Below are 27,059 nucleotides of genomic sequence, written 5' to 3'. Positions count from 1 at the left end.
GGCTTCCAGGTACCCACTAATCAGAGAAGGGGGAGGCCATTCGGCCCTTCAGGGCTGTTCCGCCAATGTAATCAATGGTAGCTTTGTCATCACGTGTACCAAGGTACAGTGTTATTCTTTGTTTGAATACAGATCAGTGAGACTATTGTCAAACAAGAGTACAATCCCTGGTTCAGCACATACTGCATGGAAACAGCCCACTGAGTCTATATGCAATAGTCACCAGGTTTTGGTGCCAATTCATAGACCCAACTGCAGCTGAGTGGATGATCGTAATAAAGAAACAGGAACAGAATTAGGCCATTCAGCCCAACAAGTCTACCCCACCATTCATCATCCCTCCTAACCCCATTTTCCTGCCTTCTCCCCATAACCTCGAAGGGCCGAATGGCCTCCTAATGGCCTCCTATTTTCTATGTAACCTCTGACACCCGTACTAATCTTCTCCTTCCTGTGTATGGCGTGCACAGCCTAAAGTTGTAGGCCAACTTGTTCTATTTGATCTTATTTGATTTTGCACACCAGGTTGATTGCATTCGTCGAAACAGGGCGGACCACGTGAAGGTTGCAATCTCCCACCTCCCGTACTAATCAAGAATCTATCTATCTCTACCTTAAAAATATCCACTGACTTGGCCTCCACAGCCTTCTGTGGCAAAGAATTCCACAGATTCACCACCCTCTGACTAAAGAAATTCCTCCTCATCTCCTTCCTAAATGAACATCCTTTAATTCTGAGGCTATGACCTCTAGTCCTAGACTCTCCCACAAGTGGAAACATCCTCTCCACATCCAGGCCTTTTACTATTCGTATGAGTTTCCCCCTCATCGTTCAAACACTCCAGCGGTTGCTCAACACGTTAACTACCCCTCCCATTCCCACATTGACCTTTCTGTCCTGGGCCTCCTCCACTGTCAGAGTGAGGCCCAGCGCAAATCGGAAGAGCAGCACCTCATATTTCGCTTGGGCAGCTTACACCCCAGTGGTATAAACATTGACTTCTCTAACTTCAAATAGCCCTTGCTTTCCCTCTCTCTCCATCCCATCTCCCTTCCCAGTTCTCCTACCAGTCTTACTGTCTCCGACTACATTTTATCTCTGTACAGCCCACATCTCCTGACATCAGTCTCGAGCCGAAACGTCACCCATTCCTTCTCTCCAGAGATGGATGCTGCCTGTCCCGCTGAGTTACTCCAGCATTTTGTGTCTATCTTCGATTGAAACCAGCATCTGCAGTTCTTTCCTACACATTTTATAGACTCCAGCGAGACCCTTGCCATCTAACACTCATCATATGTAATGGATGATCTAATGGTGAGGTGTTTTCCCCAATCCCACCTCCAACGTAGCGATATCATTCCTGTACAACCCACTGGCAACTGAAGGCACACATCTGTGTATCAGGTTGTCCAAACAGGAGGGTGACGTTGTGGAGATAGTTGGCCATCGCTCTTCCTGTCTCTGTTTATTTAATGGATACATCATCCAACAGCTCACAAAGGTGGGACTGTTTGGGAATCATCCCCGCTGCCCCTGCAGATGAGTGCGGTGGTTACACATCGTCAGGGACCTCGATCTTCTTGGAGCGAGGGAAGACTGGATGTGAGGGGTGGGCTCACAACCCTCGAGGAGGCAGCAACTCCTTCCAGTCCCAGTCACTTGAGTTTAGAGATACAGCAGGGAAACAGGCCCTTCGGCCCAACGAGTCCACACTGACCACCGATCACCCATTCACTGATTCTGTTTAGTTTAGGTTAGTTTAGATACAGCATGGAAACAGGCCATTCGGCCCACGAGTCCACACTGACCAGCGATCACCCATTCACTAATTCTATGTTTAGTTTAGTTTATTTAGAGATACAGCAGGGAAACAGGCCCTTTGGCCCAGGGAATCCGTGCCGACCAAAGGTCCCTGCACACTAGCACTATCCTACACACACTACGCACCATTTACAAATATGCCAAGCCAATGATTCTACGAACCTGTACGTCTCTGGAGTGTGGGAGGAAACTGGAGATCCCGGAGAAAACCCACGCAGGTCACGGGGAGAACGTACAAACTCCGTACAGACAGCAACCGTAGTCAGGATCGAACCTGGGTCTCTGGTGCTGAGTGGCAGCAACTCTACCACTGCGCCACAGTGTTACAGCTAACCTCTGCACTAAATAGAAATGATCAGTGTGGTGCTATTCAGGGGTCAGAGTTTGTGATCTCTACCTCATGAGGGACGGTGGAATGGAAGACTCCACGAGGGGTCAGAACCCCGCTCGGCACCGACCATGCGGGTGGGGGGGGGGCGAGTTCAGGGGGGCCGGTCCGTGGGGTCACTGAGCCAGCTGTCGGAGGTCATTAGTGGTCCAGGCTTGGTGATGGGACCTCAGTTCCATCACCTGTGGCCAACTCACTGCTCAGAAGCTCAGCTAATGCAGCTAGGTAAGGTCATAAGGTCAGAAGGAACAGTAGCATTAGGCCATTCGGCCCATCAGGTCTACTCCGACATTCCATCATGGCTGATCTATCTCTCTCTCCTAACCCCATTCTCCTGGCTTCTCGAGAGGATTTGAGTATAGGAGTAAAGAGGTCCTTCTGCAGTTGTACAGGGCCCTGGTGAGACCACATCTGGAGTATTGTGTGCAGTTTTGGTCTCCTAATTTGAGGAAGGACATTCTTGCTATTGAGGCAGTGCAGCGTAGGTTCACAATGTTAATCCCCGGGATGGCGGGACTGTCATATGAGGAAAGATTGGAAAGACTGGGCTTGTATTCACTGGAATTTAGAAGGACGAGAGGGATTTTTATTAAAACGTATAAAATGATGAAAGGACTGGGCAAGCTAGATGCAGGAAAAATGTTCACAATATTGGGGGAGTCCAGAACCAGGGGCCACAGTCTAGGATTAAAGGGGAGGCCATTTAAAACTGAGATGAGAAACAAATTTTTTTCACCCAGAGAGTTGTGAATTTGTGGAATTCTCTGCCACGGAAGGCAGTGGAGGCCAAGTCACTGGATGGATTTAATAGAGAGTTAGATAGAGCTCTTGGTGCTAGTGGAGTCAAGGGATATGGGGAGAAGGCAGGCACAGGTTACTGATTGTGGACGATCAGCCATGATCCCAATGAATGGCGGTGCTGGCTCGAAGGGCCAAATGACCTCCTCCTGCACCTATTTTCTAAGTTTCTATGTTTCCCCATAACCTCTGACACCTGCATGGTGGCACGCTGGCAGTTCGACCCTGACTACCGGTGCTGTCTGTATGGTGTTTGCACGTTCTCCCTGAGACCTGCGTGGGTTTTCTCCGAGACCACCGGATTATTCCCGCACTCCAAAGACCTGCAGGTTTGCTAGTTAATTAGCCTGGTGTATGCGTAAATTGGCCCTAGTGTGGATAGGATAGTGTTAGGGTGCGGAGATCGCTGGTCAGTCCAGACTCGATGGGCCGAACGGCCTGGTTCCGCGCTGTACCTCCAAACTAAACTAAACTAAACTGGAGAAAGGTTAGTGGAGCTGTAGGGACCGAGGGACAACAAGCACGGGACAAGTGTGAACAACTCAGTCCCTTAAACAAACTTTGAAACAAGACACAAGGAGGTTAGAGGAGGTGCAGGTGAACCTCTGCCTCACCTGGAAAGGTTGCAGGGGTACCTGGATAGGTGTGAGGCAGGAGGTGTAAGGAGAGTTGTTACAACTCCTGTGCTGTTGAGACTAGCATGGGTAACATGGAATCGAGAACCAGAGGGCATAGGCCGAAGGTGAGGAAATCAAGAACCAGAGGTCATAGGTTAAAGGTGAGGCAATCATGAACCAGAGGTCATAGGTTAAAGGTGAGGCAATCAAGAACCAGAGGTCATAGGTTAAAGGTGAGGCAATCAAGAACCAGAGGTCATAGGTTAAAGGTGAGGCAATCAAGAACCAGAGGTCATAGGTTAAAGGTGAGGCAATCAAAAACCAGAGGTCATAGGTGAAAAGGTGAGGCAATCAAGAACCAGAGGTCATAGGTGAAAAGGTGAGGCAATCAAGAACCAGAGGTCATAGGCTAAAGGTGAGGCAATCGATTACAAGAGGGCATAGGTTAAAGGTGAGGGAATCCAGAGGTCATAGTTTGAAGGTGAGGGCTGAAAGATTTAATAGGAACCTGAGGGGCAACTTCTTTACACAAAGGGTGGCGGGTATATGCACAATGCTGCCAGAGGAGGTAACTGAGGCAAAACATATGGATAGGATGTTTAGAGGGATATGGGCCAAACGCGGGCAGGTGGGACGAGTGTAGATAGGGCATGTTGGTTGGCATGGGCAGGTTGGGCCGAAGGGCCTGTTTCTGCACCGTATGTCTCCATAACTATGAGTTAGGCCCACAGCAAGAGGACTCCAGGTTATATAGAAAGCGGAGAGAAAGAGGCGAGGCAGGGAATGAGGTAACACTCACGTTATCACTCGAGGTTTGCCCTTCGCCTCCACCTCGCCGTCCTCCTCTCCCTCAGCCGGGACCTCCAGCTCCCCTCGCTCAGTCACCTCGGTGCCCCTCTCCAGAGGGCTGTCCTCGTTGGGCAAGCTCTTTGAGGGCTTGAAAGGGTCGACGGCGTCCAGCCGATCGGGGTGGAATGCGTAAGATCCAGTGGGGGAGCTCTGCAAGGCAGAGTTGCCCCCAAAGGGGTTGAAGTTGGGATCGTCCCACTGGCTGGAATCCAAGTTGTAGGACCGTTTGGGAATGGGAACGTCGTCGAGATTGGCGCTGGGGCAGACGGGTTCCTTGACCACGGGGGCGGTGGGTTTGGGGATGGAGGTTCGATGCTTCTTGCCGGTCCGGCCACCGGGCTTCCTTCCCACTTTCCTGACCACGGGCGGGCACGTCTCCGCATTCTCCTTGTCCTCCGAGAAGTCAAACTCCAGCTTCAGCGCCGGGCCCTTGGCTCCCGCCTCCCCCTCCGTCCCCGCGGCCACCGGACCCCCTCCTGGGGGGGAGTCTTGCAGCCGGCAGCCCCCTGAGGTGAAAGGGTTCCGCGCCCCATCAAAGTTGTCCGGGTCAAAGCCGTAGGCCGGTTTCGGTGTGGCTGCATCGCCATCTCCGGCCCCCCCTAGATCCAGCGAGGGAGGGGCTGCCTTGGTGCGCTCGCCAGTACCGCCCGGACCCTGGTCCTCCACTCCTTCTGCCGCCTGCTCCTCGCCAGCCGGCACCGTCATGCCTCCTCCCTGCTCACCGGGGCCCGAATTGGCACACCGAGGCGAGTCCCCGTCCCTCCGCGTCTCGGCCGCTCGCACCTCGATCCTCGGCGAGTTCCCCCGGTCGGGAGCCTCGTCTGCTGTGCACGCGGTGTCCTCAGCAGCCGCGTCGAGCGTGGTCTCACCGCACTCCAACCGCGACACGTCCGCTGCCTCCAACGATAACGGCTTGTCCTCCGTTCGCCAGCCTGCAGCGGGCAATGCAGCACAGTTAACAGCAAAGAAAACCACAGCGCACAGATAGGGTAGACAGTCAGAACCTCTACCCCACGGTGGTAACGTCAAAGGCAAGAGGGCATCGCTTCAAGGGGAGAGGAGACAAAAGTTTAAAGCATCCAAATATAACAACTTCCTAAATATGCCAGGATTTATCGCCTGCCCTGATTAACCCTTGACCCACGCAGCATCTCCGCGGGTCAGAGGTCACAAGGGCACAGCGGTAGAGTTGCTGGCTCACAGCGGTAGAGACCCGGGTTCGATCCCGACTACGGGTGCTGTCTGTACGGAGTTTGTACGTTCTCCCCGTGACCCGCGTGGGTTTTCTCCGTAATCTTCGGTTTCCTCCCACATTCCGAACACGTACAGGTTTGTAGGTTAATTGGCTTGGTATAAATGTCAATTGTCTCTAGTGTGTGTAGGGTAGTGTTAGTGTGCGGGGATCGCTGGTCAGTGCGGACTCGGTGGGCCGAAGGGCCTGTTTCCGCGCTGTGTCACTAAACTAAACTGAACCAAACTAAAGGTCTTCACACTGTATCGCCAAACACTTACGCTTGGCCCGCCAAGACCTGCTGAATCTCCCGGTTGCTAACCATTTTAACTCCCATTCCCACACTGACCTTTCTATCCTGGGCCTCCTCCATTGCCAGATTGAGGATACACACAAACTGGAGGAACACCATCTCATATTCCACTTGGGTAGAAACGGTTTGAACACTGATAGACACAAAGTCTACCATTGTAGATAGCCTAAGGTAGACAAAAATGCCGGAGAAACTCAGCGGGTGAGGCAGCATCTATGGAGCGAAGGAATAGCTCTCCCACAGCCTACTGTCTCCGCCTCTTCCTTTCATCTTCCCGCTCCCCCCACCCACCCCCACATCAATCTGAGGAAGGGTCTCGACCCGAAACGTCACCTATTCCTTTGCACCATAGATGCTGCCTCATCCGCTGAATTTCTCCAGCATTTGTATCTACCTTTGATTTTTCCAGCATCTGCAGTTCTTTCTTAAACATTGTAGATAGCCTCGTCTGAAGAAGGGATCCGACCCAAAACGTTACCTATTCCTTTTCTCCAGAGATACTGAGTGAACCGCTGTTACTCCAGCACTTAGTGTCTATCTTAGGTATAAAGCAGCACCTGCAGTTCCCTCCTATACAGTATGAACATTGTAATCCTCCAATTTTAGGTAACCTCTAACAACCCATCCCCACACCCCTCCTTCCCAGTACCCCCCCTAGACTCACAACTCGTTCTCCCCTCCTCCTCCTCCACCCCATTCCATCCTCTGGCTTCACAATTCACAACTCTTCAATCCTCTTGTCTCACACATTCTGTTTTTCCATCTCTGGCTTTTGTCCAACCCGTCTGCCGACCAAACCATCTGCCTACGAGACCCTTCACGACCCGAAACGTCACCCATTCCTTCTCTCCAGAGATACTGCCTGTCCCGCTGAGTTACTCCAGCATTTTGTGTCTACCCTTGATTTAAACCACCATCTGCAGTTCCTTCCTACACACATATATACACTGGATGGTTTGTTGTTTATTATGAGTATTACCGAGCACTAAGTTTACATATCTGCTGTGCTGCTGCAAGTAAGAATTCCATTGTTCCGTTACCAGACCTATGACAATAAAACACTCTAGAGTGGACATGAAATTCTTCCTCGTCTTTCCCAGGACACATGCAGCTTGTGTGATGCAGAATCAATGCTTTGCAGAAATCGCCACCCGTAGATTATGTACGTTGCAGGAAATATATGTTGCAGTAACCGCAACCTGATCACTGCATGAAATGCGTGTGTCAGAAGCTGCTGTTGGCGGATTGCGATCGTTGTACGCAGATCAAAACGTCTCGAGGCACTTCCTCACTGCATTGTGCTTGTTAAAAGATCCAGAGATCTCAAAGATGAAAGGGTTTTGTTGCCTTAATGAGCCAAGTAATGTCACGGGAATCAGCGGCAGCGACAACAGGAAGTGTGTCACAGAAGGTGCAACGCCTTGTGCCCTGTCTTTGTGAGTCCCAGCTTCTCAGTGTCAGTCTCTAAACCAAACCTCTTGCAGTCTCCCGTCATAAGGCTCTGCAATGGGTCAAAATGGGTCAAAATGTTCTCATATTCTCACCAGCACTTGCCACTAACATAGCCTAAAGGGCCTATCCAACATAAACGACATGTCGCGGGGTGACGCCTGTCTGGTCGTGAACAGTCGCCCAAAGAGTCGTACCTCTTTCTGGTCGCCGCTGGATTTTCAACATTGCGACCCGCTGCGACTATGACAAGTCGCCGAAAAAAATCACGTAAGTGGGACAGGCCCTTAACGACACCAATGTGGGCTCCTCTCGTGGCTAGTTGTTGTGCCTCTATTTAAGAAAGGCTGCATGGAAAAGCCTGGGAACGACATCAGTCTCTAACATCAGTGGTAGGTATGTTATTGGAGGGGAACACTAAATACTGGAGTAACTCAGCGGGATAGGCGGCATCTGTGGAGGGAAGGAACGGGTGATGTTTCGGGTCGAGACCCTTCTTCAGACTGGTTAGGGAAAAGGGAAACGAGAGAGATAGACGATGATGTGGAGAGATAAAAAACAACGGATGAAAGATATGCAAAAAAGTAACGATGACAGAGGAAACAGGCCATTGGTAGCTGTTTGTTGGGTGAAAAGGAGAAGTTGGTGCAACTTGGGTGGGGGAGGGATAGAGGGAGAGGGAATGCCGGGGCTACCTGAAGTGAGAGAATTCAATATTCATACTAAGCTGCCCAAGCAAAATATGACATGCCGTTCCTCCAATTTGCCTTTAGACTGATAATGGAGGAGATCGAGGACAGAAAGGTCTGTGTAGGAATGGGAAGGAGAATTAAAGTGTGTAGCAACCGGGAGATCAGACGGGCCGAATCTCAATCCATGGGCAGAGGGATTCAATGTGAAGGCTGGATCTATGATGGCCTTGCCCTTTGTACCACTCTGAATTAAACTGCATTGACAACACATCAAGCATCAAAGTTATAAATAACAAAGTCTGGTACACCAGCGACCACAGAACTGGATCATAATTTGCCCAAAAAAAGGCTGGTGTTCAGTTAATTGCACAGATGGAGAGACGTGGGCTAAAAATAGAAAGTGGCACACCGACTGTTTCGTCTCCAGTGCAGGGAATCATCAAGCTTACATCTTAGTTTAGTTTAGAGATACAGCGCTGAAACAGGCCCTTCGGCCCACCGAGTCCGCACCGACCAGCGATCCCCGCACACCAACACTATCCTACACACACTAGGGACAATTTTACATTATTAACCAAGCCAATTAACCTACAAGCCTGTACGTCTTTGGAGTGTGGGAGGAAACGGAAGATCTCGGAGAAAACCGGGGGAGAATGTACAAATTCTGTACGGTCAGGATCGAACCCGGGTCTCCAGCGCTGCATGGCAGCAACTCTACCGCTGCACCACCATGCCGCAAACCTCTTTTGATCAATCCTTTGATAAAAGTCTGCACCGATGTACTTCCACGTTACCCTGTCTGTGGAGTCTTCTTCACGTAGGGGAGACAGTATCTAATTTGTGTATGAACCACTCTGACTATGACCGCATATCCCAATCAGTGACGCTAACTGATGCTGAACGACAGGCCAGGACATTGGGGAGAATATAGAATGAATAGAATCAGCCCTGCAGTTCAGTGGATAGTGTGTGGGAAGGAACTGCAGATGCTGGTTTAAACCGAAGATAAACACAAAACGTTCACAAGTTCACTAGTTACAGGAGTAGAATTAGGCCATTCGGCCCATCGAGTCCACTCTGCCATTCAATCATGCCTCCTAATCCCATTTCCCTGCCTTCTCCCCCGTTCTTGACACCCGTTCTAATCAAGAATCTGTCAATCTCGGCCTTAAAAAATATCCACTGCCTTGGGCTCTGTGGCGATGAGTTCCACAGATTAACTACCCTCTGACTATTGAAGGTCTTCCTCACAAAAAGCTGGAGTAACTCAGCGGGTCAGACAGCATCTCTGGAGAAAAGGAATAGGTGATGGTTCGGGTCTGAAGAAGTGTCTCGACCCGAAATGTCACCGTTTTCCTTTCCTCCAGAGATGCTGTCTGACCCGCTGAGTTACTCCAGCTTGTGTCCACAATGGATAGCGTGTTTGACTTCCTCTGCTTGGATTAATCTTATCCTTAATGTTGGATCACTATAGATAGGTGGTTGGTGATTGGGCTAGACACAATGGGCTGAACGAACTGTGTCTGTGATCTCTGACTCCATGAAATTTGTTTAAATTAATTTAGAGATACAGCGTGGAAACAGGCCCTTCGGCCCACCCAGTCCCTGCCGCCCCGTTCACACTCGCTCCATCCTACGCACCAGAGACAATTTACAGAAGCTAATTAACCTACAAACCTGGAAGTCTTTTTGGAATGTGGGAGGAATCCGGTGCACCCGGAGAAAACCCACGCGGTCACAGGGAGAACGCACAAACTCCGTACAGACAGCAGCCGAGGTCAGAATCGAACCGGGTCTGTGAGGCTGTGCCACCGTGCGCCCCTCTTGTGCAGGTTTCAGTGACAAGACAACGAAACCACTCAGGCACGGTAAAACATTGTGTAGGAAGGAACTGCAGATGCTGGTTTAAACTGAAGACAGACACACAGAATGCTGGAGTAAGTCAGTGGGGCAGACCGCATCTCTGGAGTGAAGGAATGGGTGACGTTTCGGGTCGAGACCCTTGTTCAGACAGAGGAACATTGTTCATCTCAGTCAAGCATACTCTTCCCAAGGACAGATAATGCAGACAAAACAACTCAGCAGACAAAGTGAACAGTCCGAGCATTGTTTTGCTTTCATTATTATTATGAGATACAGCATGGAAACGGGCCCTTTGACCCACTGTGTCCTTGCCGACCAACAATCACTCTAGTTCCATGTTATCCCACTTCCTCATCCACTCCCTACACACTAGGGGTCATTTTACAGAGGGCTGATTAACTCCAAACCAAGTGCAGAGCTGAGGAACTCCAGATGCTGATTTACAAAATAGGACCAAAAGTGGGTCGGGCAGCCTAGCTGGAGAACATGGATAGGTAACGAAATCCGGACCCTCCTTCAAGAAGGGTCCCGACCCGAACCTTCACCAATCCATGGTTCTCCAGAGTGGCTGCCCTACCCGCTGAGTTACTCCAGCACATTTTGGCCAATGTGGCCAAAGTACAAATCCGTACGTCTTTGGGGTGGTGTAGGGAACACCCGGAAAAAACCCACGCAGAGGGAGAACGTGCAAACTCCACACAGACAGCACCTGGGGTCCGGATTGAACCGGGGTCTCTGGTGCGGTGAGGTAGCTGCTCTACTAGCTGCGCTGTTGTGCCACGCCACAATTCTTTGACGCTGCCTTTTAGAACAACCAGTGCTTTTACAAACTACAAGGTTGATTGCTGGATTGGGCCACTGCAACAAACTGCCTACTGTGGCCAACTCTGGGGCTGCCAAACAGCCTCAGAGACCCAGGTTCGATCCTAACTAGGGGGGTGCTGTCTGTACGGAGTTTGTACGCTCTCCCCGTGACCTGCGTGGGTTTTCTCCGAGATCTTCTGCTTCCTCCACACTCCAAAGACGTACAGGCTTGTAGGTTAATCGGCTTGGAACTATTGTAAATTGTCCCTAGCACGTGTAGGATAGTGTTGATGTGCGGGGATCGCTGGTCGGTGCGGACTCGGTGGGCCGAGGGGCCTATTTTCGCGCTGTATCTTTAAACATAGAAACATAGAAAATAGGTGCAGGAGTAGGCCATTCGGCCCTTCGAGCCTGCACCGCCATTCAATATGATCATGGCTGATCATCCAACTCAGTATCCCGTACCTGCCTTCTCTCCATACCCTCTGATCCCCTTAGCCACAAGGGCCACATCTAACTCCCTCTTAAATATAGCCAATGAACTGGCCTCGACTACCCTCTGCGGCAGAGAGTTCCAGAGATTCACCACTCTCTGTGTGAAAAAAGTTCTTCTCATCTCAGTTTTATAGGATTTCCCCCTTATCCTTAAGCTGTGACCCCTTGTCCTGGACTTCCCCAACATCTGGGAACAATCTTTCTGCATCTAGCCTGTCCAACCCCTTAAGAATTTTGTAAGTTTCTTTAAGATCCCCTCTCAATCTCCTAAATTCTAGAGAGTATAAACCAAGTCTATCCAGTCTTTCTTCATAAGACAGTCCTGACATCCCAGGAATCAGTCTGGTGAACCGTCTCTGCACTCCCTCTATGGCAATAATGTCCTTCCTCAGATTTGGAGACCAAAACTGTATGCAATACTCCAGGTGTGGTCTCACCAAGACCCTGTACAACTGCAGTAGAACCTCCCTGCTCCTATACTCAAATCATTTTGCTATGAAAGCCAACATACCTAAAATTGAGACACGTGGAAGAGAAAAGCGTTACTCATTGTTGCTGAGCAGGAGAAGAGGAAGCTTGGTGTTCACAATCACCAGTCTGGCTCTTGCATTAGAGAGAAAGAGGAACAGCAATTGTCGTTATGCTTTCAGTTCAAACTACTTTTAAAAAGTTGAGAGAACCATTTCCAAGCTGCCTTTGGGACGTTTGCTCCATTGCAAATCTCTTTCTCAATTTCCAAATCCCCCCCATGCCTAACTTTTCTCCATCTCTTTCTGTCCTACAATCTGTGAAGGGTTCAACTCTCCCCCCTATTTCAGACTCTTGATCACCCCTTGATTTAGTCACTCCCGCTTTGTCAGGCTTTTGAAGGCCCAAACTTTTAAGTTTTCTTCCCAGACCTCCCCCACCTCTCGTTCCTCCTTGGCAAGTAGCCATCTCTCAGAGCAAACCCCTCAAACTCCACGTGTGATGAGTTATGCCCCTGTCCCACTTAGGAAACCTGAACGGAAACCTCTGGAGACTTTGCGCCCCACCCAAGGTTTCCGTGCGGTTCCCGGAGGTTGCAGGTGGTTGCCGGAGGTTGCAGGTAGTGGAAGCAGGTAGGTAGACTGACAAAAACCTCCGGGAACCGCACGGAAACCTTGGGTGGGGCACAAAGTCTCCAGAGGTTTCCGTTCAGGTTTCCTAAGTGGGACAGGGGCCTTAAGGGCGTCAGAAGGTTACAGGAAGCAGGCATGGGAATGGTGTTGAAAGATCAGCCATGATCGAATGGCGGAGCAGGTTCGATCCTCATCATGGATGCTGTCTGTACGGAGTTTGTTCCCTCTCCCTGTGACCGCGTGGGCTTTCTCCGGGAGTTCCAATTTTCTCCCACACTGCAAGAACGTACAGGTTTGTAGGTTAAATGGCTACAGTAATAAATTGTAAATTGTCCCTAGTGTGTGTGTAGGATAGAGTTGGCGTACGGGGTGAACGCAGGGCTGCGCTGAGCGGTGTCAGTCGGCCAAAGGCCACGTTTCTCTGCTGTATCTCTAAAGTCTAAAGCCCAGAGCAGACTCGATGGGCCGAATGGCCTAATTCTGCTCCCATGTCTTCTGGTCCAATGTGGTTAGGAAGTTCTTTTGTGGCAGAGATATGGCAGTTCAGACCCCCCTCTACCCCTAAACTAGTGCTCCCTGAAAGATAATAATATATATTTAAAAAGAACCGCAGATGCTGATTTGTACCTTAGACACAAAATGCTGGAATAACTCAATGGGTCAGGCAGCATCTCTGGAGAAAATGGATGGGTTGAGGCCCTTCTTCAGACTCCGTAAAAGATCTTTTCCTAAACCATTCTCAGCCACACCATAGACTTATTACAAAGGCCTAATGTTCCTTGCAAGCCTTTGTAATTGGAGAATCACGCTCCACCCACTCTCTGCCTCACATCAGAGTGGTGATATATTACTGGTGAACTGTTCAAGTTCCCACTTCCCTTTCAGAGGGGCCAGTTTCTACGCTACAGCTGCAGAGAGTCACAGGCTCCCTGGAAAGTACCTGAGTGCGGAACAAATTCAGGACTGCCTCGAAATTCACCCTCGAAACTCAACGCAGCCAAGGAAACGCCCACCAATCCCCACTGCTCAACAGGGTGGCATGGTGGTGGTGGTGGTGGTGAACTAAAGGGGGGGGGGGGGGGGGGGGGGGGGGGGGGAGGGGAGTGATACCTGCAATTAAAGAACTAGGTGAATAGGATTGATGGGAAAGCCAGCATGGACTCGATGGGCTAAATGGCCTCCTTCAATGTCAATTCAAAGTAGACTAACATCAGTAAAACATCTGTAGGAAGAAACTGCAGATGCTAGTTTAAACCGAAGATAGACCCAGAGAAGGAAGAACAGAGATGAGGAAACACTTTTTCTCACAGAGAGTGGTGAGTCTGTGGAATTCTCTGCCTCAGGTGGAGGCAGGTTCTCTGGATACTTTCAAGAGAGAGCTAGATAGGGCTTAAAAATAGCGGAGTCAGGGGATATGTGGAGAAGGCAGGAACGGGGTACTGATTGGGGATGATCAGCCATGATCACATTAAATGGCGGTGCTGGCTCAAAGGGCCGAATGGCCTACTCCTGCACCTATTGTCTATTGTCTATTGTTAAATACTGTAGTAAATCAGCAGGACAGGCAGCATCTCTGGAGAGAATGAATGGGTGACTTCTCGGGTCGAGACCCTTTTTCAGGACTGCCTCTCTGTGTCTACCTTCAGTAAAGAACCAACACTGCAGAGACGAACTGCAGCAAAAGCTGACGGTTCCCAGAATCTAGCGGGCTGCCTCCTGCTGTTTTGAAAGATGTTGCTATGGAGACGGCGAACACACTGGCTGTCATCTTCTATAGTGCCACAGAATCTGGAACAGACCCTTCAAACTGAAAAGTATCAAATGCAGCCCATCTATTGAGGAAGGAGGAAGAGACAAGGCTGCCTTGTATCAGTGACAGGGAAATGCTGAAATCTATTATTATGGACAACAAGGCACTTGAAAAATAATTATAAGGTTGGGCAGAGTCAACGTCGATTTAGTAAAAGGAAATTACTGGTAGGATTTTTTTTATCCAGAGCCTGACGTTGTTATTCATAGTAAATGGGGGGGCGCAGTAACGCAGCAGGTAGAGCTGCTGCCTCACAACTCCAGGTACCAGGGTTCAGTCTTAACTTCAGGTGCTGTCTGTGTGGAGTTTGCACCTTCTCCCCGTGACCCGCGTGGGTTCCGGTTTCCCCCGACTACGGGTGCTGTCTACACGGAGTTTTACGTTCTCCCTGTGACCGCGTGGGTTTTCTCCAGGTGCTCCGGTTTCCCCCCACGTTTCAAAGACGTGCGGGTTTGTCGATTAATTGGCTTATGTTATTTGTCCCTTGTGCGTGGCATAAAACTAGCATTCTGGTGATCAATGGTAGATACAAATGCTGGAGAAACTCAGCGGGTGAGGCAGCGTCTATGGAGCGAAGGAATAGGTGACGTTTCGGGTCGAGACGGTCTGCGTGGAATCACGGGGTCATTGGGCCTGTTTCTGCGCTGTATCTCATGTTCATTAGTTATAGGAGCAGAATAAGGCCATTCGGCCCATCGTCAACCCCGCCTTTCAAGAAACTAGAACCAGCATCAATGCTGTAATCCAGCTGCTCTTTACGGCCTAGTGGTTTCTCATCCTGCAGAATTCCTCTGGGACCCTTCATTGCCAGAACGCCTGGCTCCTCCCTCACACTGACCACTCCACATCTGCAATTTATTACAGAGAGAAGCGGTGCAGGAGTAGGCCATTCGGCCCTTCGAGCCAGCACCGCCATTCGATATGAGCATGGCTGATCATCCAAAATCTGTACCCCGTTCCTGCTTTCGCACCATATTCCCTGATTCTGTTCACCCTAAGAGCCAAATCTAACACTCTCTCATGAATACATCGTATTGTGGGTAAACTGCACAATTGTAGTTCCCACTTCCCCTTTGGAAGCCAATGCTCAGCTGTAGATCTGGGCTGCAGTAACTAATGTTCCCACCGGTATCTATATGGAATAGGATTCTTCCCCCTTAAAAGTAGCCAAGGAAACGCCCGTGAATTCCCTCTGCAACTTAAAATGGAAAGCTTATGATATTTTTGATGGGCTACGTTAAAAGATGTGGAACAGCCAAACGGAAATATGGGCCCCATATCTGAGGGAAGGATGTGCTGGCTCTGCAGAGGGTCCAGAGGAGGTTTACAACAATGATTCCAGGAATGAGCGGGTTAGCATATGATGAGTGTTTGACAGCACTGGGCCTGCACTCGCTGGAGTATAGAAGGTTGAGGGAAGACCTCATTGAAACTTATAGAATAACAAAAGGCAAAGGAGAGAGTGGATGTGAAGAGGATGTTTCCACTGGTGGGAGAGTTTATGACCAGAGGTCATAGCCTCAGAATTAAAGGACGTTCCTTTATGCCCCTGTCCCACTTAGGAAACCTGAACGGAAACCTCTGGAGATTTTGCATCCCACCCAAGGTTTCCGTGCGGTTCCCGGAGGTTCCTGGAGGTTTTTGTCAGTCTCCCTGCCTGCTTCCACTACCTGCAACCTCCGGCAACCACCTGCAACAACCACCTGCAACCTCCGGGAAACGCACGGAAACCTTGGGTGGGGCGCAAAGTCTCCAGAGGTTTCCGTTTGTGTTTCCTAAGTGGGACAGGGGCATAAGGAAGGAGATGAGGAGGAATTTCTTTTGTCAGAGGATGGTGAATCTGTGGAATGCATTGCCCCAGAAGGCTGTGGAAGATGTCAATTGATATTTTTAAGGCAGAGGTAGATAGGTTCTAGATTAGTATGAGTGTCAGGGGTTATGGGGAGAAGGCAGGAGAATGGGGTTAGGAGAGACAGATCAGCCATGATTGAATGGCAGAGTAGATGGGCCGAATGGTCTAATTCTGCTCCTATCACTTATGACCTTATGAAGTCACGGGTCTCAGCTGAGAGTCCAGCAGCAGGTTCAGAGGTCAGAGACCTGACCCCCACCCATCTACAACAGCTCATCTCAAACCTCTCTCCTTGACCATGAGTCCATAAGACCATAGGTTTTGTTGACCAGTTCCCTCTGAACAAGCCAGCTTACAAAGGATCCTGGCCTGAAAGGTCACCTCTCCATGTTCTCCACAGATGCTCCCTGGACCACTGAGTTACACCAGCACTTTTTGCCCTGATTAGTAAATCAGTATCTGCAGTTCCTTGTTTCTACACCCAGGTGTGTAGGTTAATGGCAGAGCTGCCAACTCTCACGCATTGAGTGTGAGAATCACGCATTTCGCCAAATTCTCACGCTCTCACGCTGATCACAGAATTTCTCACGTTCTGTCGTGAGGAATTCTGTGATCAGCAAGAATTTCAAAACTAATATCAACTGCATGGGCCGCGGGTCTTGGAGATCCGGGGCGGAGGGAGGGATGGAGTGGTGCGGTGGGGGCAGATGTGGACAGGGAGCCGGGGCTGGCGAGTGTTTGCCGGGCTGGCGAGTCGCTCGCTGCAGCTCCGGCCATGGAGCGGCCGCAGTGCAAGACTCCCAGGCATTTACCGGAAGCGTTGCGCCGCTGCAGTGAGAGTCTCTGTGCCGAATTCGCCCTGGTGACCGGCATGGACCAGGCTGCGGCTCGGTGCATCCTGGAGGACAACCAGTGGCTGCTGGAAGTAAGTACCAAGCACCGGGTAGAAACAATGGAAGATAGTGGACTTCAAATGGGGGTGGTTGGAGAAAGCATTCCTGCTTGCCTGCTAGATTTTCACTTACTGTAACTGCAGGAAAAATATTCCCGATGTTGGGGAAGTTCAGAACCAGGGGTCACAGTTTAGGAATAAGTGGTAGGCCATTTAGGACTGAGATTAGGACAAACTTTCTTCTCCCGGAAAGTTGTGAATCTGTGGAATTCTCTGCCACAGAAGGCAGTGCAGGCCAATTCACTGGTTGTTTTCAAGAGAGAGTTACATTTAGCTCTTTTACCCTTTAAAAAGTTACCTTAAAAATACTTCAAACAAAAAACATTGAAATCATACTTCTACAATGCACTAAAACATGATTTTAATACATCAAATTTCAAAGGGTCCCTACCATGGGAGGGTACACACCCCCCTCCCACAGCCTCCCCCCACTCAGTTGCTCCACTCCCTCGCCATCGACCCCCAAGGCCAGTGATCAGTGATCAATCAGCCTCTCCACTTTAAAAAACGCTCCGTGGCCCCTGGTTCAGACGGAGAGCACTGCCCGATGTGGGCGGGGAACTGAGGCCAGTTGTCCGTGATGTCTGGATCCCAATCAGCTTCGTGTTTCGGAGTTGGCTAATGTTATTGATTTGTAATTAGCCTGATTTGTAATTATTTGACAAAACCTTAATTTATTAATGCGGAATATCCAGGGGGATGGGATAAGTGTAATATTAAAATGACATACATGGTGTCAGGCTGTCTGTCACAACATACAGCCCCGATAGCCCATTATTTCCTTCAGTTAAATATTGGGAAGGTAGTACTATTGTCAGTGGCCACACGACTGTTACGTTTGATTACCTCACTGACTATTTCTTTTTTTTATATATGTATTTTATTGGAAGCAATTGTACAAAAAAAAGACTTGACAGTTCTACAAATCGAGCACCGCTTCAATTTTAACATTTTACAAACAGAACATGAAGTTGAAAAGAGAAGAGAAGAGAAAGGAAAGAGAAACATGAAAAGAAGAAAAAAGGAGATATGCCCGTCGACCCACCCATGTGCCCACTCACCCAGCCCTACAATCAGTTTTGACTTTGTGTTCAACCATTGTATTGCTCAAGAAATTCAATAAAAGAAGACCATATTTTAAAAAATTGTTCCATTTTACCATTCAAGATAAACCTAATTCTTTCTAGATGTAGTGTATGTCATTTCCGTAATCCACATCTTCACTGTCTGGACTGCTGTCTTTTTCCAGAATTTAAGTGTGTTTTTTTTTGCTGATATTAGACCGTAATCAAGAAAGCTTCTTTGAGAAACAGTTAGGTTGCTACATGCCTCTGATATACCCAGTATTATCTATTTTGGGTCTGGCTCTAGTGGAGTTTTCAGCGTTTTGGAGGTGACTCTGAATACTTCCGTCCAAAAACGTTCTATTTTTGTACACAGTGCAAAACTGTGGCTTCTTGAGATTGATATTTATTGTAAAGAGGGGAAACACTGGGGAAAATCTTGCTCAACTTGGTCTTTGAGTAATATAGCCTGTGCAGCACTGTAAACTGTATCAGGCAGTGCCTGGCATTTAAGGAGCAATAGTGGATGTATTGTCGGCTTTCGTCCCATATATCCTTGGAGATGTGTTGACCCATCTCATCCTCCCATGCATGCCTATAAACCTCAGATGATGGGGTGCTGATGTTTTGGAGGACATTGTAAATTGGGGATATCAACTTCCGAGATCGCCTGGGAAAACTGGACATCTTCTCCATTCAGGGTCGGGAGCTCTGTGGGGGTGAGAGGGGAGTGGTTGGGGAGCAGGGTTTAGACAATAGACAATAGGTGCAGGAGTAGGCCATTCGGCCCTTCGAGCCAGCACTGCCATTCAATGTGATCATGGCCGATCACCCCCAATCAGTACCCCGTTCCTGCCTTCTCCCCATATCCCCTGACTCCGCTATCTTTAATAGCCCTATCTAGCTCTCTCTTGAAAGCATCCAGAGAACCTGCCTCCACCGCCCTCTGAGGCAGAGAATTCCACAGACTCACCACTCTCTGTGAGAAAATGTGTATCCTTGTCTCCGTTCTGCTGGTGTGATTACAATTGTATGAGTCCCGGACACAGCGATTAGGATGATTAGTTTGGCAATGTACTCTGGGTTAGTTTAGTAGGCTGTATAGGGATAAAAGGACTCGTGACTGTGGCAGTTTAGCCTGGTTAGGCGTGGCAACCTTCATCTGTATATTCAATAGCAACAAGTCATTGACTTGGGAGAGCCAGTCCTGTGATTCTAACCGCAAGCCTGCTGAACAGCACTGACCGACTTACAAACAAAGTCCTGGCAAAGCTCAGCACCCGAGGAAAGAGGAACGGCATTAACTTTTTCATGTCCGAAACCAAGGGCCTTCTACCCGAACTTTAGCTGTGTTTCTCTCTCTGCATTGACGCTGCCTGACGTGCTGAATGATTTCTGTTTTGATTTCAGATTTCTGGCATCTTTAGACTCTAGAGATACAGCGCGGAAACAGGCCCTTCGGCCCACCAAGCCCGCGCCAAGCAGCGATCGCCCCGTACACCAACACTATCCCTACACACACACACACTGGGGACAATTAGACAAAGTTACCAAAGACAATCAAGCTGCAAACCTGCACGTCTTTGGAGTGTTGGAGGAAACCGGAGCGCCCGGAGAAAACCCACACGGTCACGGGGAAAACGTACAAATTCCGTACAGTCAGCACTGCGCCACCGTGACGCCCTCAGTCCGCAGTTTGAAGAAGGGTCTTGACCCGAAACGTCGTCTATCCATGTTATCCGCAGATGCTGGCTGCCACACTGAGCTACTCCAGCACTCCGTTGCAACAATGAAATTCCTCTACCACTGAGCGTCTGTGCTGCCTTTGTAGTTGACTTTTAAAATCTTCTGTACCAACTGACTGAGAGCCCACGAAAGGGGAAAGGTCTCGCGCAAGGTCATCATAAGATCATAAGTGATAGCAGCAGATTTAGGCCAATCGGCCCATCAAGTCTATTCCGCTATTCAACCATGGCTGGTCTATCTCGCCCTCCTATCCCCATTCTCCTGCCTTCTCCCCATAGTTGTACAGGGTCTTGGTGAGACCACACCTGGAGTATTGCGTACAGTTTTGATCTCCTAATCTGAGGAAAGACATTGTAGCCATAGAGGGAGTACATAGAATGTTCACCAGACTGATTCCTGGAATGGCAGCACTTTTATATGAAGAAAGACTGGATAGACTCGGCTTGTACACGCTAGAATTTAGAAGATTGAGGGGGGATCTTATAGAAATCACAAAATTCTTAAGGGGTTGGACAGGCTAGATGCAGGAAGATTATTCCCGATGTTGGGGAAGTCCAGAACTAGGGGTCACAGTTTAAGGATAAGGGGGAAATCTTTTAGGACCGGGATGAGAAAATCATTTTTTGCACAGAGAGTGGTGAATCTGTGGAATTCTCTGCCACAGAAGGTAGTTGAGGCCAGTTCATTGGCTACATTTAAGAGGGAGTTAGATGTGGCCCTTGTGACTAAAGGGATCAGGGAGTATGGAGAGAAGGCAGGGATGAGTTCACCGTGGGAGGAACCTTGCCCTTACTTGATATCCTTCATTCGCCAGAGGCGCTAACTCAACCACACCGGTCCTTCCACAACGGGCTGTGAGAGGGTGGGGGTGAGCGATCCTCTCAAACTGCAGGCCATGTTATGGAGATGTCACACTTGGCCTTGTGGAGGCAGTTCCAGGATTTGTACCAAGAAGAAACACTGATGCATTTCCAAGTTCAGATGGCGTGCAACTTCATAGAGTCATACATGCGGGCAACAGGCCCAACTTGCCCAATGCCGACCAAGATGACTCATGTAAACTAGCCCCATTTGCCCAAGTTTGGCCCAAATCCATCTAGGCCCTTTCTATCCATTCACCTGCCCAAGTGTCCTCTCTCCGCATGGTTTTGAAAGATGAGAGGGGTAAAGCTTAATGGAGATGTGTGGGGCATTTTGTTTTTACATGGAGAGTGGTGGGTGGCTGGAACGGGCTGCTTGAGAGAGGGCGGGGCTGGTGGAATCAGATACGATGGTAGAGTTGAAGAGGCTTTTAGATCGGCACATGGATATGCTGGGAAAACGCAAAGTGCTGGAGTAACTCTGCGGGTCAGGCAACATCACTGGAGAACATGGATAGGTGCCATTTTCTCCAGAGGTGCCACCTGACCCGCTGAGTTACTCCAACAGAGGGGAAGAAGCTGCTCCTGGGTCTGGTGGCAAACATCCCAAACATCTGTATTCTTACCCGACGGGAGAAGGGAGAAGGAGGAATGACACCATGGGGTAGTCAGAATACTCACGGACATGGTTCTAAATGCTGGAAAGACAAGAGTGTGTGTGTGTGTGTACGTTGAAGATAGGCCACTGCAGAAATACTATGGGGCTCCATTCTAGACGAGCTCCCCTCGTTCATTCTGCCACCCCTGCCTCAGCTTTGAACGAGCCGTGCTTCTCTGATCCCGTGACCTCTTTGCGCTGCATCAAGGAGCAACAGACGCCAGGAATGTTCAATAAAGAGCATCCCCTGCAGCTGCAGTGGGCTGCAACACCCGTCTCTGATGCGACAATCAGCACCTGCATCACACAATCTCATCACATACAAATCTTAACTCTTAAGTAGACACCTAATAGCTCACACAGAGTGCTGGAGTAACTCAGCGGTTCAGGCAGCATCTCAGGCAGCGGTTCTGGCAACATGGATAGGTGACATATAATATAACCGACAAATACAATTCTTAAGGGATTGGACAGGTTAGCTGCAGGAAAAATGTTCCCCATGTTGGGGGAGTCCAGAACCAGGGATCAAGTCAAGTCAAGTCAAGTTTCTTTGTCACATACACATACGAGATGTGTAGTGAAATGAAAGTGGCAATGCTCGCGGACTTTTGTGCAAAAGACAAACAACAAAACAACCAAACAAATTATAAACACAATCATAACACACATATTCTTTTACATAATAAATAATGGAAGGAAAAACGTTCAGTAGAGTTAGTCCCTGGTGAGATAGGCGTTTACAGTCCGAATTGCCTCTGGGAAGAAACTCCTTCTCAACCTCTCCGTTCTCACTGCATGGCAACGGAGGCGTTTGCCTGGCCGTAGCAGCTGGAACAGTCCGTTGCAGGGGTGGAAGGGGTCTCCCATGATTTTATTTGCTCTGGAGTTGTACCTCCTGTTGTATAGTTCCTGCAGGGGGGCGAGTGAAGTTCCCATAGTGCGTTCGGCCGAACGCACTACTCTCTGCAGAGCCTTCTTGTCCTTGGCAGAGCAATTCCCGAACCAGATGGTAATGTTCCCGGACAAGATGCTTTCCACCGCCGCTGCGTAGAAGCAATGGAGGATCCTCGGAGACACTCTGAATTTCCTCAATTGCCTGAGGTGGTAAAGGTGCTGCCTTGCCTTACTCACGTGTGCTGAGGCGTGTGATGCCCATGTCATATCCTCGGAGATGTGGACTCCCAGATATTTAAAACAGTTCACCCTATCCACAGGATCCCCATTTATCCTCAATGGAGTGTACGTCCTCGGATGATGTGCCCTCCTAAAGTCCATGATCAGCACCTTCGTTTTTTTGATGTTCAAGAGGAGGCTGTTATCCTGGCACCAGAGTGCTAGATCAGTCACCTCCTCCCGGTAGGCCTTCTCATCGTTGTCTGAGATCAGGCCCACCACCACAGGCCCATCAGGATCACAGTTTAGGAATAAGGGGTAGGCCATTTAGGACTGAGATGAGGAAAAACATTTTCAGCCAGAAAATTGTGAATCTGTGGAATTCTCTGCCGCAAAAGGCAGTGGAGGCTAATTCACTGGATGTTTTCAAGAGAGTTCGATTTAGCTCTTAGGACTAAAGGAATCAAGGGATATGGGGAGAAAGATGGAATGGGGTACTGATTCAGGATGATCAGCCATGATCAAACTTCTATATTCTCACCCGACGGGAGAAGGAGGAACGACCTCCACTGCATCAAAGGCCAGCATTTTGGGGTTTGGACTTCCCCAAGTGTCAACGATTTGAGAGATTTCTGACATCCCAGTATACTCGTCCACACACCCACAAGGATGCAACAATTAATTTTAGATTAGAGATACAACGCGGAAACAGGACTTTCAGTCCACCAGCGATCACTAACACTATCTTACACACACACTGGGGACAATTTACAATTGTACCAAGCCAATTAACCTACAAGGAAGGGACCTCATTGAAACATACAGAATACTGAAAGGCTTGGATAGAGTGGATGTGGAGAGGATGTTTCCACTAGTGGGAGAGTCTAGGACTAGAGGTCACAGCCTCAGAATTAAAGGATGTTCTTTTAGGAAGGAGATGAGGAGGAATTTCTTTAGTCAGAGGGTGGCGAATCTGTGGAATTCTTTGCCACAGAAGGCTGTGGAGGTCAAGTCAGTGGATATTGTTAAGGCAGAGATAGATTCTTGATTAGTACGGATGTCAGAGGTTATGGGAGAAGGTGGTAGAATGGGGTTAGGAGAGAGAGATAGATCAGCCACGATTGAATTGTGGAGTAGACTTGATGGGCCGAATGGTCTAATTCTACTCCTATTCCTTATGACCATTGGAATGTGTTGATAGGCATCAAGCTCGGTTCAATGGTTCAAAGATACTTTATTACCACACGTACAGCAGTGGCGCAGCTGATAGCGTTTCGCTATGCCCGGTTTCATTCCTGACTACGGGAGCTGTCTTTGTGGAGTTTGCATGAGTTTGAACCAATCCTTTAATGGATGAGGTGGGCAAGAGGGCTTGTTTCAGTGCGGTTTAGTTCCACGCTGCTGTTGCATTCTGGGAAGAACGGATTGTTCTTGGCACACGCTAGATTGAAGAGATGAACCTGGATTAGTCCTTGCATTTCTGACGGTGAGAATTTCCAAATCCCCTCTACTGGGTGTCGCCATCTTCTCTTTTCACTCTTCCATCCATTGGGAATGGAGACACCACACAACCCAACCTAACTAAGATGGCGGCGTTGGGAGACGAAGGAAGGGATCGGTGCCCGTGAGGGAACTACATCCGCGCTCTCGTTAGGAGTTCAGAGGTCGGCTCTCTGGCGCTCCGAGGCAGGGAGGCGGTGGGGAGGGGGGGGGAAGGAGGATGATACGTGCATGGGTCGAGGTGTGGGTGGAGTAGGTGCGGCCTGCAGGTCACTGACAGCATCGCCAGGCCAGGCCGACCCCTGGACTCTGACCCAAGGGCCATCACCAGGGCAACGGGCCTTGAAGGCCAAGACAAGACGTAATAATTTTAAGAATGTGATACTTGAAAAGTACAAGTTGGCACCAGAAACATGGCAACACTTTGTGTACCGACTCAGAAGAAATCTACTGTTTTGGTACTATAATCGTTGCCATGACAATAAACTAAACTAATTCCTGTATTTATGTACGATTGCATCAGATTTATGTAGACTGTGATTTAACTGGATTGCACGCAAAACAAACAATGTCACTGTCCATTAGTTTAGTTAGAGGTACAGTATAGAAAGACACAGGCCCTTCGGCCCACTGAGTCCATGCCGACCATTGATCACCCATTCACACTAGTTACCCCACTACACACTAGGAGGCAATTTTACAGAGGGCCACTTAACCGACAAATCCATAAGTCTTTGGGATGTGGAAGGGAACCGGAGCACCTGGAGGAAAGCCTCGCGGTCAAAGGGAGAACGTGCAAACTCCACAAAGACAGCTCCCGTAGTCAGGATTGAAACCGGGCATAGGGAAATAAAATATACAATATTTATTCATTGTCATTTGAACCTCAGCCATACAAACAAAACAACTTCTCCAAGACACACAAACAATTTAATCCACACAAACATCCATCACAGTGAATCTCCTCCTCACTGTGATGGAAGGCAAAGTCTTTTCTCTCCTGTTGTACCATTTTTCTCCCGATGTTGAAGCCCCAGGCGGGCGATGATAAGTCCCACGGCCGTTAAGACCGTGCCGGGCGATGTACGGACCTGCTCTGGGTCGTTCCAACACCGCGACACGGGCTGAAGATGTTTTGTTGCGGGAGCTCCGAAAAGCGGTCTCCCACCAGGCACCCGCGAGCTCCCGATGTTCCTGTCCACCGGACCTGCGGCTGGAGCCCCCAAGCTCCGGGGTTGGGCCGCAGCAGCAAGCCACCGCCATTCCCCACGCTCCGAGGCCGGCCAGCCCCACGATGGTAAGTCCGTCAGCTCCGCAGGCTCCACGACTGGAGCCCCCAGGTCATTCCGGTTGGAGGCCGCTCCACGGTGCTAGGCCCCAATGACAACGGAGACCCGACAGGGAAAAGGTCGGGTCTCCCGTGCAGGGAAGAGTTTTTTAAAGTCCCCCCCCCCCCCCCCCCCCCCCGTCCCCCACATATACACAGTATAAAACAGTATAAAAAAACATAAACAACTACATTTAACTAGACAAAAAAATTAAAAAGACAGACAGGCTGCAGGGGCCGCTGCAACGCGAGGCGCGCCGCCAAATGCAAGGAAGCAACGCTATCGGCTGCACCACTGCTGTACGTGTGGTAATAAAGTATCTCTGAACCATTAAAACAGTTGAGTCAGCCATTCAGCCCTTCGACCCAGCACCGCCATTCATGGCTGTTCATCCAAGATCAGTACCCCGTTCCTGCTTTCTCCCCATGTCCCTTGATTCCGTTAGCCGTAAGAATTAAATCTAACTCTCTCTTGAAAACATCCAGATTCACCACTCTCTGGGTGAAAATGTTTAGTTGAATTAGTTGAAGTTAATGCCCTTGCATCCTCTGGGAGTGGGTTAGTCTGTCGAGCCTGGACACCCAATGCCTTGCTCTCGGGCAGTGGACATCTTCTGACCCTCATGCCTGTTAAAATATTCTGCCCTTAGTTGACCCAGCCTCTAGAGGGCTCTTCCTCATCTGTCCAGGTCACCACAATATAATAGCTTCAAACTACAGGCGGCACCCAAAGACAGCGGTAGAGTTGCTGCCTTACAGCGCCAGAGACCCGGGTTCGATCCTGACTACGGGTGCTGTTGTTTGTACGTTCTCCCCGTGACCTGCGTGGGGTTTTTTCCGGATGCTCCGGTTTCCTCCCACCCTTCAAGTAACGTACAGGTTTCTAGGTTAATTGGTATCTTGATATAATTGTAAAAATAGCCACCTAGTGTGTGTAAGATAGGGCTAGTGCACGGAGATGGCTGGCCGGCCCGGACTCGGTGGGCCGAAGGGCCTGTTTCAACACTGTATCTCTAAAATGAACTAAACCAAACTAGACAGTTTTGTCAGCCACAGGGAAATGGAGCCTGCGGCAAGAATGTTGTGGCCCTCCCTGTAACCTGTATGTGTACACACAGATCTCCACAAACAATGTGAACCCAACAACAGGAGCAAAGCAGTTACTTTAGACTAGTTTAGAGGGCGGCACTGTTGTGTAGCTGCTGCCAGAATCCTGGGTTCAATCCCGACTACGGGTGCTGTCTGTACGGAGTTTGTACCTTCTCCCCGTGACCACGTGGGTTTTCTCCAGGCGCTCCGGTTTCCTCCCACATCACAAAGACTTGCAAAGTTGCAGGTTAATTGGCCTCTGTTAATCGTAAACTGTCCCTAGTGTGTAGGATAGCGCTGGGGTGCAAGGTTATCGCTGATCAGTGCAGACTCGGTGGGCCGAAGGGCCTGTTTCCACGCTGTATCTCTAAAGCTTTGTTTATTTTATTGTAGGTAAAGGGACAAGCATTTTTGTCCACAGTGTACAGATACAGGATAAGGCAAGATAAAGTCCGGTAAGGATAGTCTGAGGGTCTGCAATGAGCAGGGGCGGAAATCCCGGGGGGGGGTGGGGACTGAGTGCGGTGATTGGAGGAGGGAGACGTGCCAAAACACTCTGGGCACAGACCTGCGCCTCATCCACAGCCAGCATCGATCCCGGCTCTCCAGCACTGTCCCGTCCCCACCCGAGTGCACCCACGCCAGGGGGTGGCCAGAGAGGTCGGGA

General features: G+C 49.5%; 1 protein-coding gene across 4 annotated transcripts in view; it reads right to left on the bottom strand.

Moving 5' to 3' along the window:
- Window positions 1-27,059, bottom strand: part of tacc1 (transforming, acidic coiled-coil containing protein 1) — a 152,354-nt gene that overhangs the window by 48,446 nt on the left and 76,849 nt on the right. For all 4 annotated transcript variants that reach the window (XM_055662130.1, XM_055662131.1, XM_055662133.1 and 1 more), the window contains one exon: window positions 4,425-5,406. In XM_055662130.1, coding sequence (XP_055518105.1) covers window positions 4,425-5,406 — 982 coding nt within the window. The remainder of the gene's footprint in view (window positions 1-4,424; window positions 5,407-27,059) is intronic.

Source organism: Leucoraja erinacea, chromosome 35 (assembly GCF_028641065.1).
Source record: "Leucoraja erinacea ecotype New England chromosome 35, Leri_hhj_1, whole genome shotgun sequence".
Lineage (NCBI taxonomy): Eukaryota > Metazoa > Chordata > Chondrichthyes > Rajiformes > Rajidae > Leucoraja > Leucoraja erinaceus.
This window is presented reverse-complemented; position numbering and strand designations above follow the sequence as displayed.